The sequence below is a fragment of the Helianthus annuus genome, chromosome 10 (assembly GCF_002127325.2).
Source record: "Helianthus annuus cultivar XRQ/B chromosome 10, HanXRQr2.0-SUNRISE, whole genome shotgun sequence".
NCBI classification, from domain to species: Eukaryota; Viridiplantae; Streptophyta; class Magnoliopsida; order Asterales; family Asteraceae; genus Helianthus; species Helianthus annuus.
In genome coordinates this window covers 8534140-8550208 of record NC_035442.2, presented here as the reverse complement: position 1 = coordinate 8550208, position 16069 = coordinate 8534140, and the positions used below count along the sequence as shown (strand labels likewise).

The window sequence follows — 16069 nt, the reverse complement described above, 5'->3', positions numbered from 1 at the left end:
AACAATCGCTGTCCACCGCTACCCCACTTGATCGAACCCGCTACCCCAACCCACTTGACCGATGGCCTCTTGGACACACGAAGAAGAGCTAGCTCTCGTCACGAGCGTCGTTGGGGCGACAACCCGGTCAAACCCGATATTGGCTGGAAGCCTTCGCAAGCTACCGACATAACGTCGAACACGATCGACACAACTTAAACGCGTGTCAACATAAATGGCGCGAGCTACGACCCAAGCTTGATCGTTTCAAAGCCTACTACAAAGCCGTTCCGAGTGGTGAGTTAAGCCACGAGGACCGGGTGATGGTGGCGAACATTGAATTTCGGGGTAAGGAGCGAAAGCCGTTCGACAAGCTCGCGCTTTTTGAAATTTACATAACGCTCTAGGTTTTTTTATTTTGTAATCGTTTTTAGGTTTTTTTGTCATTTTTAGGTTTTTTTTTATTTTGTAATCGTTTTTAGTTTTTTTTTATTTTGTAATTAATAAAATTTTAGGCTTTTTTTTTAATGTTGTGTGTATTTTTAAAATTTTTTGTAATTTTTTTTTAATAAACTGCCAAGCCACGCCCCAACCCAAGCCTCGCCATACCCTACGGACACGTCACTCACCGGTGGGAGGGCTCGAACTCCACGTGTCAACTCATGCCCCAACCCAAGCCACACCATACCCCACGGTCTAAGAGATGAAGATGAAGAGCGACAACACTCTTTTAGGGGGCAAAATAAATAAAAACAATTTTCTGGGTTACGATTAGAGATGAGTACGGTACCTGTTTGAAACTGAATCGGTACCGGTACCGAAAAAATGAGGAAAAGTGATACCGGTACCGAATACATCGGTTCGGTACCGGTACCGGTACCTACCGGTGTTTTACCCGTAAATACCGGTACCAATACCGAAAAACAGGAAAAATGAGAACCGGTATCGATACAAAATACACCCGGTACAGTTCGATACCGGTACCCGGTACCAAATGCTCATCCCTATTTACGATGATGAAATTAAAAAAAAAAAAACTGAAAAATCAGCTTCAACTTTCATACTATCTATGGTAGTGCTATTGATGCAACGTTGTACACTAGGAACACATACACGAAATTAAACAAGTTTGTTTTAAAATAAGTAAATAACTACCTTAAACACATATAGAGTTCCACGTTATATTATAAGGCTATAGGGTGTGGTTATGACCAGTGGCGAAGCTTGAAAATTTCCACCGGGGGGTCGGAAGTCACCGAACCTAAAAATTCTATATAAGTAATTTTTTTTTATAAAACCGGGGGGTCGAAAACGTATATACCTAAAAAATTCTACACGAAACATACATACATAACACTAATGAGCGAAAAGTTCGGGGGGTCGGGCGCCCCTCCCGGCCCCTTGAAAGCTACGCCAATGGTTATGACCCTCGTGACCACTATGACACTCCACGTCAGTGCCATGTAACCCACCTCTAATCCACCATCCAAAACCACTACCCTAAGGGTGTGGTCATGACCCAAACCACTAGCCCTTATTTATTTTAATTTATCTTTGTCTAAAGAAAAAGGAAATGATTTCTTAAAAAATAGAAAGGAGGACCATGGTTGTCATGGTTTAATCCATGGTGGATCAAGCAAAGGGGTGGTGTAGCCTTCTATTCATGTTCCTAAATGACAAATCATGTGACAACCATAACTCCCACACCCTTTAGCCTAAGCGATGTTATTTTCTAATCACCTACATTTAGAACACATCTTTTGGGTAAAAGTTGAAACTATATACTTGCATATGAAAGGAAAGAAAATAATAACTAACGACCCCGAACCTATTTACTACATGATGTATCTATTTCATACAAAATCATATGGTCCATATGCCAACATTTATGCAATGAAAGTGACTAATTACCTCTCTATTTTGCATGTACCACTTTTGGAAACTATAGATGTATTATATATATATATATATATATATATATATAGGGTTGGGCTATATAGAAAACCCTATCTATATAAAAAACCCTAGAAAACCCAACCTCTCGACATTTTTTTTTTGAAAAAAAAACACATGTAATATACATGTTTTTAAGACTTTTGGGCCAAAAAAATCAAAAAAGCGCCGAAGGGATAATTTAAAAAAAAAAATTCAACAATTTCTGTCATTTTTGCCTAACACATGTTAGGCACTGAAATTTGTTTATTTTTTTTTTAAAATCCCTTCGGCGTTTTTTTGTTTTTTTTTGGCCCAAAACACTCTAAAACATGTATATTACATGTGTAATTTTTTTTAAAAAAAAAATGTCGGGAGGTTGGGTAAAAATGGGGGGAGATTTGGGTTTCCAGAGTTTTCTACCTAAATGAGGGTTTTCTGTCTAGCATTGTCCTATATATATATATATATATATATAGGGGAGAGTTTAAATAAGAACGCTAAATATTGTGAGAACCGTGAGAACAAATAAAAAAAACCATGAGAACTTGGTCAAAAACAATTCAAATTCATTTTTTTTTCTACACTTATCATTATTATTATTTGAATACAATGTTAGAAATTCTATTTACACGTTTAAATTTACGTGAATTCGTAAATAAAGAAAATTTACACATGTGTAAGTTTGCCATTTACACATGTGTAAATCTGTTATATTTACACATGTGTAAAAAATCTAAAAAGAGTGATTTTGAAAGGAGAAATGAATTATTTGATGTTATAAATTCTTGTTTTGATGATCTATCTTAATTACAATGAGGTTTGTATTAAAAAATTTGATTTTGATTGTTTTTTTCATTCGTTCTCACGGTTCTCGCAATATTTAGCGTTCTCAAGAAAACCCTCCCCTATATATATATATATATATATATATATATATATATATTTGAACGGCCAACTAAATTACCGGATAATTACATAAGGATGCCTTCAATCGAGCAAATACATCCCATCCTCCATAACGGACAGAGTTGGATGCATACCTAAGTTACCAAGTCACCAGCTCCGGGGTAAAACCCGGTTCAGATCGGTTTCGAACTGGCAACCTCCAAAGAGGTCTAGTTCTAAACTTCATTGACACCACCAATGTCTTTCAAAGTGATGCCAGTGGAGTTGAACTTAGGACCTCAATAAAAAAAAAACAAATGAATAATCACTAGACCAACTTGTTATATATATACTATTTGATTATTATGAATTTAACAACTTATTTGAAAAAAATTAATACATAATTTTTTTCTTATTTAAACCTACATTAAATGGATGGTTTTCTAGTAAGAAAAATAAACTTTAGCAACAAATCAAATAAGCTTGAGGATGTTAAAATTGAGATCCCTCGAAATTGACTTAGCAAGATCGAATTGAGATTAATAACATCAAAGCTGGGGTTGGTTCCGGTACAAACCATATTTATCCTACAAACCGTAAGAACAGATCCTAGCACTTAAAAAAAGTTAAGTTAGCACATACCAAAACAATACATACATAAAAGTAGCACTTTTGAATTATATTAGCACATGAAAATTAATCAAGGTAATTGATTTTAGCACATATTTGAATGATATCAGCACTTTTTTTAATCAGCACATTGAAAACAAAAGAAAGATCCAAATAAAGAATTAATTGCTTGTTAGCATATTTATAGGGAATTCAATATAATTAATATTATTTAGGATATTATTTTATCATTTTTCTATAATTGTTTGGATGACACGTGACACTTTTTAAATGGTTCTTACAGTTTGTATGCAAAATATAGTTTGTATTTGATCCTACTCCCATCAAAGCTAACCCATGATGATACCCGTGAATACAACTCATTGCTCCGTGAATACAACTCATTGCTAAATTCGATAAGTAGTCTAGTTATATTAGTATTCGTGTAATATTACTCGAAAGTATTGCCGTTCAAAAAAAAAAAATTTAGATTACTTGTGTTCTTAAGTTTACTAATGGAAAATACACGAAAGAGAATTTCTAAGAGGAGAAATATAGTGAAAGGAAAATATATAATTTTATTTCGTGTTCCCGAGTTTGAAAAAAAAAAAGCAAAGATTTTTTTGTGTTCTCGGGTTGAAAGAAAAAGAAAATAAATTTATAATTTTACAATTATGACTTTGTTGTACTTTATAGAGAGATTTTAAATAAGAACGCTAAATATCGCGAGAACCATAAGAACAAATGAAAAAACTACAAGAACTTAATCAAAAACAATTCAAATTCAAAATTTATTTTTACACTTGACATTATTATTGGAATAGAATATTACACATTTTAATTTACATGCATTCGTAAATAAAGAAATTTACACATGTAAGTTTGCTATTTACATATGTGTAAATTTATAGTATTTACACATGTGTAGAAACTATATTAAGAGTGATTTTGAAAGGATAGATTTTTTTTGAACGGCAAATTTGGATCACTGACGGACCACTGGAGTATCATCGTATCACTAACAGAACCACCCGATCATATCCATCTCCACTAGACAATAATGCCTATACACCAATTCAGGAAGAAACCCAATACATCTGAGAAAAACCCCCTTTGTGGGAATCGAACTCATGACCTAATGGTCATAAGCCTTATCCCACCACCAAGATACCACTAGGCTATAATGCCATGGGTATTTTGAAAGGATAGATGAATTATTTAAATAGTAAATTCTTTTTTTAATGTTGTATTTTAATAATACTGATATTTGTATTAAAAAAATTATTTTGATTGGTTTTTTCATTCGTTTTCATGGTTCTCATTGTATTTAACATTCTCAAGATAACCCTCTTTAGATTTTATAATAGTATATAAATAAGGGGGTAAAATGATAAATAGTAAAACCTTTTCCTTCTCTTCCGCTGCTGTCTTCCATTTTGAAAGGAAAGATATGAGGGAAAATTTTCCTACCACTTCTTTCCTTTAATGAAACTCGGAAACACCAATATTTTCTAATTTTTTTATTTTCTTTCATTTCTTTTGAGTTTTTTTTTTCTCAAATGGGTATTCGTAAAAAAAAATATTTACCAAAATGAGTGATTTAGAAATATTTATAAAAAAAAGGAAAAAACTCCATATCTTTCCTTTCCTTTCCTGTAGTAAACTCTTGGAAACACATTCAATTATCTGGGATTTTTGTGTTTTTATGATGCTATCAAACACTTCATAAAATATACTTTTATGGTCACTAAGCTAGTTATTCTATTTTTATTCTATTTATTTCTTTATTTTGTTTCAACCAAATTAGTCAATTTCTACTTTTCATTTCTTTCATTCAAGCCAGAATGCCAGATCATTCGATCACATGATCAGATGCAAGATCCTACGCAATCCATGATTGGTATGTATTTATTGAATGAAATCATAGAAGCAAAATATCTTAAAATGAAGATCATATAAAAAAAAAGTATATTCACTCAATTAACATGTTTGATTAAGAAAAAAATGGTGATCAAACCACTATCAGGGGCGGACCTACCTCTTCACAAGGGGTAACCCCTGTTGCCTCTTGACGCTCTGACGATAGTGTAAATTATGGAAAAATTGACGTTTTTTCGATTTCGTTACCTCTTCTTATTGAAACGTTGCCCCTATAACGTTTTTTAGATCCGCCACTGACCACTACAAAAGAAGTTAATAAATAAGATAGGGAAATGTGGTTAAATCCCACCTAACTGATGAACAATGAGAATATGGCTACTTAAAAAATAAGCGAGCCTCAAGTCTCAAGCCGAGCCAAGCTAACTCCAACTTGAAGTTAAATAAGCCAACTCTGCTCCCTTATTTTTAACGAGCTAAAATTTGAGCTTAAGCCAACCTGTTTTATATTAAAATCATTATTCAATATTTAAGTAAAAACTAATGGTAAAAATAATATTATGATTGTATATAGTGGACTAATGGACCATAATATGTGAGTTTATTTATAAATGCATTTGAGTTAAAAGTTATAAACATTTAAATGGGTTGTTTTGACCCGTTTCGACCCATTAGCACTTATATTGTGATGTATTTTGTGATAAGGAGAAAACATGCCTTCACCAATTTTTTTTTTCTTTGAACGGATAATTTCTTTTAATTTATGTTGTATCCGAGACTTGAACCAAAGACTTTCACTTCCTAAACTTAGGTGTTTAAAGACTTTGACTTTGTCAATTAGGAAGGCTTTGAATATATAATCACAATAATAAATAATACAAGATATTGCAATATATATATAAGGTGGGGGTTGGCTACAAAGTCCATTTTTCCTACAAAGTGTACAAAGTCATAAAACACCACAATTTCAGCCATAAAACACACTCAAAATCCAAAAATAACAAAGTGGAGATTACTAAAACGTCATATTTGTGGGTTTTGTGTTGCGTTTTGTATGATAAGGCTTTGGTTTTCGAATAACTAACATTAATGTGTTTTATGTTGATTATCATGTTGTGTTTTATATTCATAGTTCTACGATGGTGTGTTTGAAGTTTTTTTGGACTGTTAGGGTTTGAATATTGTGTTTTAGTGATCTTTACTCTGTTATTTGTGGGTTTTGAGTGTGTTTTATGGCTGAAATTGTGGTGTTTTATGGTTTTGAGTGTGTTTTATGGCTATATATAGAGGAAGGTTAACGTACATTACGGCTTAACGTACATCACGTACGACAGGTAATTACGCACGTTCATTTTAAAATCACGCATGTTATAACTCAAAAATCCAAAATCACGCATGTTGAAACACAATAATCACGCATATTGAAAACATTAATCACGCATGTTATAGAACAAATCACGCACGTTGTTGTACGTGAAGTACGTTAAACCGTAATGTACGATATACTTTCTATATATATATATATATATATATATATATATGATTTACATAAAAGATATTGTTTTCCTATTTATCTCTAATATCCACCTTCAAGCGAAAGGGTGGCGGCCCAAGGCGAAGTAACGCCTTAAAATATTCAAATTGAGAGCGTGGAACGCTTTTGGTGAAGATATCCGCAACCTGAAGCTTGGTCGGAAGTCAGAAGAAATTTGGCGTACAACTTCCTAGAGGCAACGAGCTCATGAATAAAGGGATAATCCAGATCAATATGCTTGGCTCTTTTGTGTGAAACAGGATTTTGACTTAGAAATAATGCACTACGGTTGTCACACAATAGAGTAGGACCGTCCGCTAATAATGCATGTAGCTCACATAGAAGTAGAAGATGAGTAACCTTAACAATTTCGGCAACCGTGTTTACCATTGCACGATATTCCGACTCACAACTTGAACGGGCTACCGTGGGTTGTTTCTTGGCGTTCCATGAAACTAGATTACCGCCAAGAAAAATAGAATACCCGTAAGTTGATCAGCAAGTTTCAATGCAACGGGCCTAATCTACATATGAATAGCCAAAGATAGCAATATTTTGTGGTTTCTGAAATGTCAAGCCAAAAGAGATGGTACCTTTGACATACCGCAAAATCCTTTAACACTCTGAAAATGATTAACTGTTGGATTTTGACTAACTTGATTTACCGCATAGGATAAGTCCGGGTGAGTAATCTTTTATCTCTAATATATTTAAGGCAAATTAGAAATAAATAACTCCACCTAACTTAATTTGGCCGATAATAATCCGAACTGGTCAATTTTTTTTTTTTGTAAAATAGTCCGCCATTAAAATAGCTTAACGGAGTTAACTTTTTTTTCTGAATTACAAACCGATGTTTTAGGGCTTTTGATCAGAACGAGGATACGAGTCGATTGATGTAAAACTTACCTCGAAATACTGCCCCAACCCACGAAAACGGTGCTTCAATTCGAGTGTTTAAACTTCCAATTAACAAAAATCAAGCCATTTCGAGCACAAATTTTAATGTTAATTTACTAATTTCGTGAAAATAACGTTAAAAAGCGACGGACGGTTAACCATGCATTATATGATAACGTTGATAGCCGAAAAATAAAAGGGTACATGCACTATATTTTTTATCACCAAGGAGCCCATCAAGAAGCCCAAAGAGAAGAGACAGCCCACAGTAAATGATCAGCCCAATAGGCAAAGAAAAAAAAAATAGGACCATTAGACAAATTGAATATTTTTAACACCATTGTTATCTAAAACAATAACATTTTAAAATTTCCACAAAATTCATTTTGTTTATATAGGTTTTAGAATTTTTCTCGTAGAAGTCCAGTACTGATTATTATGTCCATTTTACATGATAAAAAAATAGGCTAATCATACAAACAAACAATTATACTGATGAGTTAGATTGTAACATCTATGTTATAGTAATTACCACTATCTTCATTGGGACATTTGGTTCCTTCATATTTTGTTTCTCTTGGCCACATTTTACGTTATTTGGAATACTAGTATACTACACTGTACACATCAAAAAGCTATTTGGGCTCAGGGTCTTACAGAGAGCAGCCTGCCTGACAAAATTACACTCTTATCTTTAATTCTTCACAAACATATCTTAATATAAAACACGAGGTTTTCAACAAATCTGAGGGTCCTTATTGAATTGTTATGTATACACTACACATTAAAGGTTCTCAACTCAAGGTTCAATACATATTAAAAAACTTGTTTAAACAACATCACTCGAACTCAAATCGAGCCAAGGGAAAATGTTTAAACATCATATGCATCTAGGTAAGGCGCGATAGAATAACATAACATGTTTTATGAAAAGCTAGTGCAAATCCCATGCCCAAAACTATACATTTATGAAAATGCACTCATCCCACATTCAATGCTAAAACCTTATCTCATTATCAGGTGAAGAAACACAAGTCTTCGCGGATGCCTGGACTCAGGGCTCCCACGGGTCCATACCTCTTCATTAGGCTATGCCTCTAGAGATCATTTTGATCATGAAACTTTAAATGAAATTTAGGTCAATAACTCTTTCTATTTATAAATCAAGACCATGAACTTTAGATAACACAAAATTATATCTAGAATGGTCCCAAAACCTGTCTTATACGATAACAAATTGTGTACGTTAATGGTACTTTTAAAAATGAAATACACCATGCATCATATCCATACGTATATAATTAATAGAACATTAAAACAAGATATTGGAATTAAATATATCTATAAAATTTCACAAACTCACCATAAATCAAATAACAAATACAACCCTACAACTGAAGAGTAACATGCTCTTTTTAGGTGGAAACAAAACTTAACTTAGCTAACAAGTAATAACTAACAAGGCGACAATAAACAAACAAATCACACTTAAAAAACCACTACAAGAAAACGAGGCAATAACGGCGACAGACTTGCCAGTTATTATTGTAGCGAACAGAAACTATTGTAGGGATGGTTACAACAACCATTTTCAAGGAAGTGGAGCGGCGTCAATTCCGGCGCCAGGTCCTCCACCACCGATCCCACCCCCACCAAGAGCCGGTAAGCCAGCAAAACCATTAGCAAGACCTCCAATCGTCCCTATACCGCCGGTCGCTGCACCAGGCCCACCAAATCCATAACCAGCACCTATACCTCCAATCCCGTTGTCGTTACCAATACCAACTCCCATGCCACCACCACCAATGGGTTGGCCATTGCTATCAAGCCCCGAATACCCACCTAGTCCACCAAAAGTGAACACGTTCTTTTGGTCAGTGAGACCAACATCACTGTTCTTTTTATCAGTGAGACCAACAACATTGTTTTTGGTCTCACTGGGAACGTCTCTAGCAGTAATAGTCTGTGTTACTACTGCTAGAACAACTAGTAACAAGAAACATTGTCTTGCCATGTCTTTTAGACCGGTTTTTTCGTATCTAGTTAGCTAGGAATGTAGTATGTTGTGATGCAAGACTTTGGAATGTGGGAATGCCCTTTTTAAACACGAAATGGGGCAGTAGGAAACAGTTGGGAGGAGTAAATGACCCTATTTTTTAGGGCCATCTGCCCAATTGGAAAGGTAACATAAAATTTCACCCATAAACCCTCATTTCATAGCTTTTTACTATTTCAAACATCAATCATTTGATTTGATTTAATTTTTTCCATTGTTAGATTGTAAAACGAAACGAGTCACATGATTAAATGTCCCTTATTTAATCAAATTATCGGCAATATTATGTAAAAATGTCTATGGTAAACCAAGTTGGAAAGTTCTCATTCAAATTAATATAATTAAGCAGCTTATTGAAAATACCTGTTTATGCTCAAAATCATAACCAAAGATGATTACTTTTTTTGGGCTTAGGTGGCCGGTTTAGAGTTTTTAACAATGTTTCCAGTCAATTTGAAACATGTGTTGGCTTAGGTTGGATCTGGTACATTTCTTACTGGTAGATATTTTAGTGTAATCGGGATTAACTTGGTTACCAAAGAGAATTATAATATACATCGAACACGTTAGGGGGTGCAAGAGTGCACGCTTGTTCGAGTTGTTATAATTCCAAGTGTTCGGGCGGAGCCCCGAATGAGGATTCCAAGAAGGCAACGCCCCTGGCATTTTAACGAAAAACTAGGCCAATTTTTTGAGGCATTTTAATTTTAAAAATAATAACTGCCAACAGCCAGTTACCAGACTTTCATCCACAAATTCGAAATTAGGGTTCTTGGTTACATTCACTGGTTCATACGAATTCTCATACACACATACTGTTGTTCAGTTTCTCAAATTCAGAGTTGTATCCGATTGAATTATTCGGGAGAACCACCGAAATAATTTGATCTGAGAGTAATTACACACCTCTTTGATTATCCGTGTTTACAAAGTTCATTTATGATCGAGTTGGCAAAGTTCAACTACAAGAAACGTACCAGAGTCGCTAGTTGAACTAGCGGATTACCTAGAAGCCAAAAATGTTTAAAAACTGACTAGAAACCATGTTAAAAACTCCAAATTAACCACCTCGACTTGATCATCCAAACAAAAAAATAAACAATAATTATGGTAATAAAAGAGTAATAGGTAGATAAATGATGATGTATTATAGAAAAATGGATATCATATGCATGGGTGGCGTAAGGATGAAGGTAGAGCATGCAATTACTGTATTCATGCATATGCACTCATAGTCAATGAGTCATCCCCACAACTACTATACCAAACAAACACCACCATTTAATATTTACTGCAATTTATATTTCCTCACTGATATGTCAGAACAACATTCATGAAGAGAGAGAGAGAGAGAGGGTCCATCTCTGTGCAGATCCATATAGGGATCGGAGACATCATGAGATGGAACAACTATATTCATCAAAGAAATTCAAGTTACAGATTTTTTTTTTTTTTAATGGCAAATTTGTATCACTGACGGACTATTGGAGTATCATCGTATCACGAGCAAATCACCCGATCATATCCATCTCCACTAGACATGATGTCTATAAACCAATTCAGGAAGAAACCAAATAAATATGGGAAAAACCCCCTTGTGGGATCGAATCCATGACCTAATGGTCCCAAAGTCTTATCTTACCCCTAAGATGCCACTAGGCTATAAAGCATGGGCAGAATTTACGTCCATTCTTTTTTTTTTTTTTGGGTACTTTTTATATTAAAATGAGGATTTTCACTTGCAAATCATGCAAGGTCCATTCGAGTTTGCTGAAACTGTTGTAACATGTCTAAAAATCCTTTTGGGGCTAAAAGAAATTGTAAATTGTAGATAGATATTGTATGTGTATAAAGTTCACACGGGAAGTGTAATGAAAAAAGGGGAAATTCACAAAAATAAACATAGACTAAAGGGAAAAAGCTAAAATAAACATAGATAAGGGTGAGGTAATACGAGTTCCACGAAAAAACAAGAGAACGCAGAATCTGACACTAGGCTGAAATGGCTGGGCTGTAGGGGTTTTCTTTAATAGAGAGATTCACATACGCAGTGGTGAAGCATGACCCGAATGACGGAAGGGGGGGGGGGGTCGAAAATGTATATACCAAAAAGTTTCTATAGAACCGGGGGTCGAAAATATATATACCCAAAAATTTCTATACGAAAACTACATATATAACACTACTGAGCGAAAAGTTCGGGGGGCCGAGCGCCCCCTCCCGCCCCGTCTATACTTCGCCCCTGCACATACGACCAAGGATATGCTAATTAACACGTGGCCTTTTTCAGAGGAAATAGATGTTTCCATACATATGTAGATGTTACCGACTTACCACACACTTCTAGACGTCCCGTACATCTGTAGATGTTACCGTATAGATGTTTCGTACATTCGTAGACGTTTCCGTACTATCTGTAGACGATTTCATACATCTGTAGACGTTTCCGTACTATTTGTAGACGTTTCCCTATTGTTGCATTCCTTCTCTTTTTTCTGATGTTTTCTTCAAATCTTTTAAATATTACAACATTTTTTAAAAGTTGGGGATACGCATAGGGCTCAGCGATTTTCGTTGATCCTAGCCATTTCGGGGATAACAGCTAGGGCTCAAACATTTGTTCTACCAAAACGACTACATAGCCGCTTCCTCTGAAATTGTCACGTTGTATTATATCCTTGGTCTGTCTATGGGATTCTGTATCAGAGGAAACACCTACAGCTTAACCATTTCTGTCAAGTGTCACTTTTTGTACCCTCTTGTTTTTCGTGAAACCCCTACATCCTGGCCATTTTCTATGTTTATTTTGGCTTGTTTTACTTTGATCAATGTTTATCTTTACGATTTTCCAAAATAAATACTTCTTTACTACCTTAAAACATAAATACTTTTATATAACTACTTAATAGTTTATTTTCATTAAAAATGTTAATAGTTTATTTGATGAGAGTTTTATAACGAGCTACTTAAAACCTGTTAGGCTAAGATGAATCCTATACCAATATACCAATGTTTAAAATAAAAGTTTTCTGAGAAATGAAGTGTCAAAAACAATAAAATACAAAATAGTAATTTGTTAGTAAGTAATTTTATAATTAAGGACGGTTTACTCTCAATTTGCAAGCGATTGCTTTCTTAGCGTGGACGGGACACCATTCCGGTACTACTTCATTCTCGATAATACCGTTGCCACTCAATCGAGTAAGGAATTCCGATAGTGGCCACGAGTATGAGTCACCGATTATTGAATTAAAAATCTAGCTGTTGTTTAATTTATTTACAATTTATAAAAAAATGGTTTAGAGTACTTCAAAGGAGTGACCTCTATAATTATATAGGGTAGTTTATGATAACTAACGGTAAGTTTGAAGTGACCAAATTTCATTGGTTGAATTTTAAAGTAGTGGAGACTCGATGGTACTTGAGACAAGTGTCCCTCCTACCCTTAGGGTGTACGAGATGGTCGCAGCAAGGGGTGCGGCAAGCTCCTTTGTCGCTCGGCAAACACCGCCGCCACTTAAGTATGCTACTTGGGGAGGATGAAAATCGGGGAAAGGTTGCCGCTTGCGGGGACTTGAGGGAGAGGGGTAGTGGTGAGACACAGTATCTACTTCAACCAATCATGTTTTTTTAAATGTTTTGGAGGAAACCACCCTCTATGTTTTTTAGGCAAGAGGGGAGAATGAGAGGCGAAATGACATGACACAATATAATTGGGTGGATAGAAATCCCCCCCCCCCATCTCATTAGGCATACACCCCTTTAGGGCTGTCCAAACTGCTCGACGATCGCTCGAAAAATGCTCGTTCGATTCCCGCTCAGTTTGTAAATGAGCCGCTCGGATCGGTTCGATTCAAATTCAATCCAAGCATGAGCAAAAGTCCGCTCGCTCGTTGATCGCTCAGTTTCGCTCGAATTATTTTTATTAATAATATATATATATATATAGAGAGAGAGAGAGAGAGAGAGAAACGGGTTCAAGAGAAAACGGCAAAAAGTGTGAGAACGGTGAGAACGCATCCTGGCCCAACACGTGGCGCGGGGCATGATCAGGGTCCGATGGTTTTTTTTTTTTTTTTTTTATCTTTTTAGTATTCTTATCCTTTCCCTATTTCCGCGTTTTACATGCTGCTTTATTTTGTGTGTGGAAAATAATTTTGGCGTTATCTAGAATTATTAATTATTTGGCGTTTTACTGTTTTCCTCAGATTTCTTCTCGTTGAATTAATTCTTTTTGTGTCACATAGTTAATTTTTTTTGGCGTTATGGCTTTTTCCATGTCATTTTTTGGCGTTTTGTATCTTTTTGTTAATAATTGATTACCATAGATTAATATGTTATAAAATTACAATAATACGAATATCAAAATAAATTAATAGTCTTCCATAGGTGAGATTACATCAGATATGTATCCATCGCTTTATTCTTCACTTTCTTCAGATTCTTCATCATCAAATTTCATATTTGCGTATAACGCCATTAGCTCGTTTCTTCTTTACTGCAGCCTATTCTTGAATATCACTGCATCCTTGGATTTTGTATCGATTGAAGGATCTAAATCACAGAGTTGTTCATGATAGATAGCAACCCTGTCTTCAACATTTCTTCCATTGGCCTTGAATATTGCACCCCGTTTTTATAAGTCACTTCAAGCGTTCATTCTTCCCCATGCATCACCCAACAGCTAAGTTTTGGTATAGGAGTATCATCAATATCATCATCATCTTCATCATCTTCTGTCGAAAATTTTCTCTTCAGTCTTTTTATTACAGTTCTGGTTCTTTCACAATCATTGTCCATTGGAACCCCAATGGCCAGGATATCCTTCTGAACCTTTTCATTCATTCCAAGAATGGCTTTGATTGTCCTTACCTTTACCCTTCTCCTATCAGAGAACTTTATGATGAATCGTTTCTCTTTGCTTTCAAACCTCCATTCAATAACCTTAGCCATTTTTAAAGTTTTTGGCGTTTTGGACAATATGTGGCGTTTTAGTCAAATTTTTTGGCGTGTTTGAGTTTGTGTTCTCATGGTCTTCTTTTATATTGACTTTCTTTCCCGCGCATGACAGGTAATTATGGCGTTTTGAAAAAGATAAATAAATTTAATTCCCCAAGAATTTTGCTTTTAATATAATAAATGTTAGTAATTATGTTTTCCGTCGTTTCATTTTACTGTTTTTTTTTTGCAGTTTACCGTGTTTTGTTTTCAGACTCAACTGTTTTTATGGTGTAACACGTCAAATCTTTGACGGCTGTAATTATGGTGTTTTGTTTTCCAATGGCGGTTAGATAACGATTAGACTTTTTTTGTTTTATATTCTTTGCACATTGTTTCACGCTTTTTTTTATATAATAGTAGTTGTTCAAAGTAATTTTATTATAGTTTGGTAGTTTTTTGGGGGCGTTTATATGACATGATGGCGTTTTACAAGCATTTGCTCATTTTGGCGTTTTATTGTATTTTTCATTTTAGTATTAAAATACTTTTGTTGTTTATTAACTGATATTACAAAATAAGCAACAGATAAAGAAAATTAAAAAAAAAAAACAAAGTAGAAGCTATTTATGATTTAAATCTTCAGTGTCATCAGCCTCTTTTTTTTCTTTTGAAACTACAAGAACTGTGAGAAATAAATGGCGCTTTGGGTTTGACATTTATTTTCTTTGTTCATGTGTTGAAGTGTCTTTCTGGATGTTGGAGATATAGATCAACCCTTTCATGGGTGGATTCTATCTGACCGTCGTCTTCATTATAATCATCGAGGCCAAAGTAACATTTACACTGGTATAGGTCTCTTCTTATCATACAAACCTTCTTCAAGAACAAAGATGACAGAATGACATATGGGTATCATCAGTCCCTCTTTTTTCAATTTTGTCCATCTCATGCAGCAAAATCTTACTATACTCACGTAACAAATCATTCAGCAAAACTTCATGCAGAACATTTTGAGTATTAAAGAAAAGATGTTTTTGCCATCATTGTATTTTTTGGCGTTTTACATTGAGTTGTATTTTTTTAGCAACCCCTGTGTTTTTTGTGTGTTTTTTTGATGTGATAAACGGAAGGTGGTGAGACGTTTCTATTTATAGAATTTTTTTTGGCGCGTAGTTTAGGCGGGATATTATTTTTATAACAAAAATGTAATTAACATTTATTCAGATGTAAGGTTTGGCGTTATATATTATAGCGTTTCATATTTTGTGGCGTTTTTGTAGCCAGAGAGCTTAAATAAAAACACAGAAAAAAGTACGTAGTGATAAAATTTGCGTTTTGTATTTATTTGGCGT

At 34.6% G+C, this 16069-nt stretch overlaps 1 protein-coding gene across 1 annotated transcript; it reads right to left on the bottom strand.

Annotated features, from left to right (window-relative positions):
* Positions 1–9045: 9045 nt before the first annotated feature.
* On the bottom strand, positions 9046–9805 carry LOC110884352 (glycine-rich protein 5-like). The gene has a single exon (XM_022132059.2). It carries the CDS (start codon positions 9732–9734, stop codon positions 9312–9314), a length of 423 nt encoding a protein of 140 aa, XP_021987751.1. The 5' UTR covers positions 9735–9805; the 3' UTR covers positions 9046–9311.
* Positions 9806–16069: the final 6264 nt, after the last annotated feature.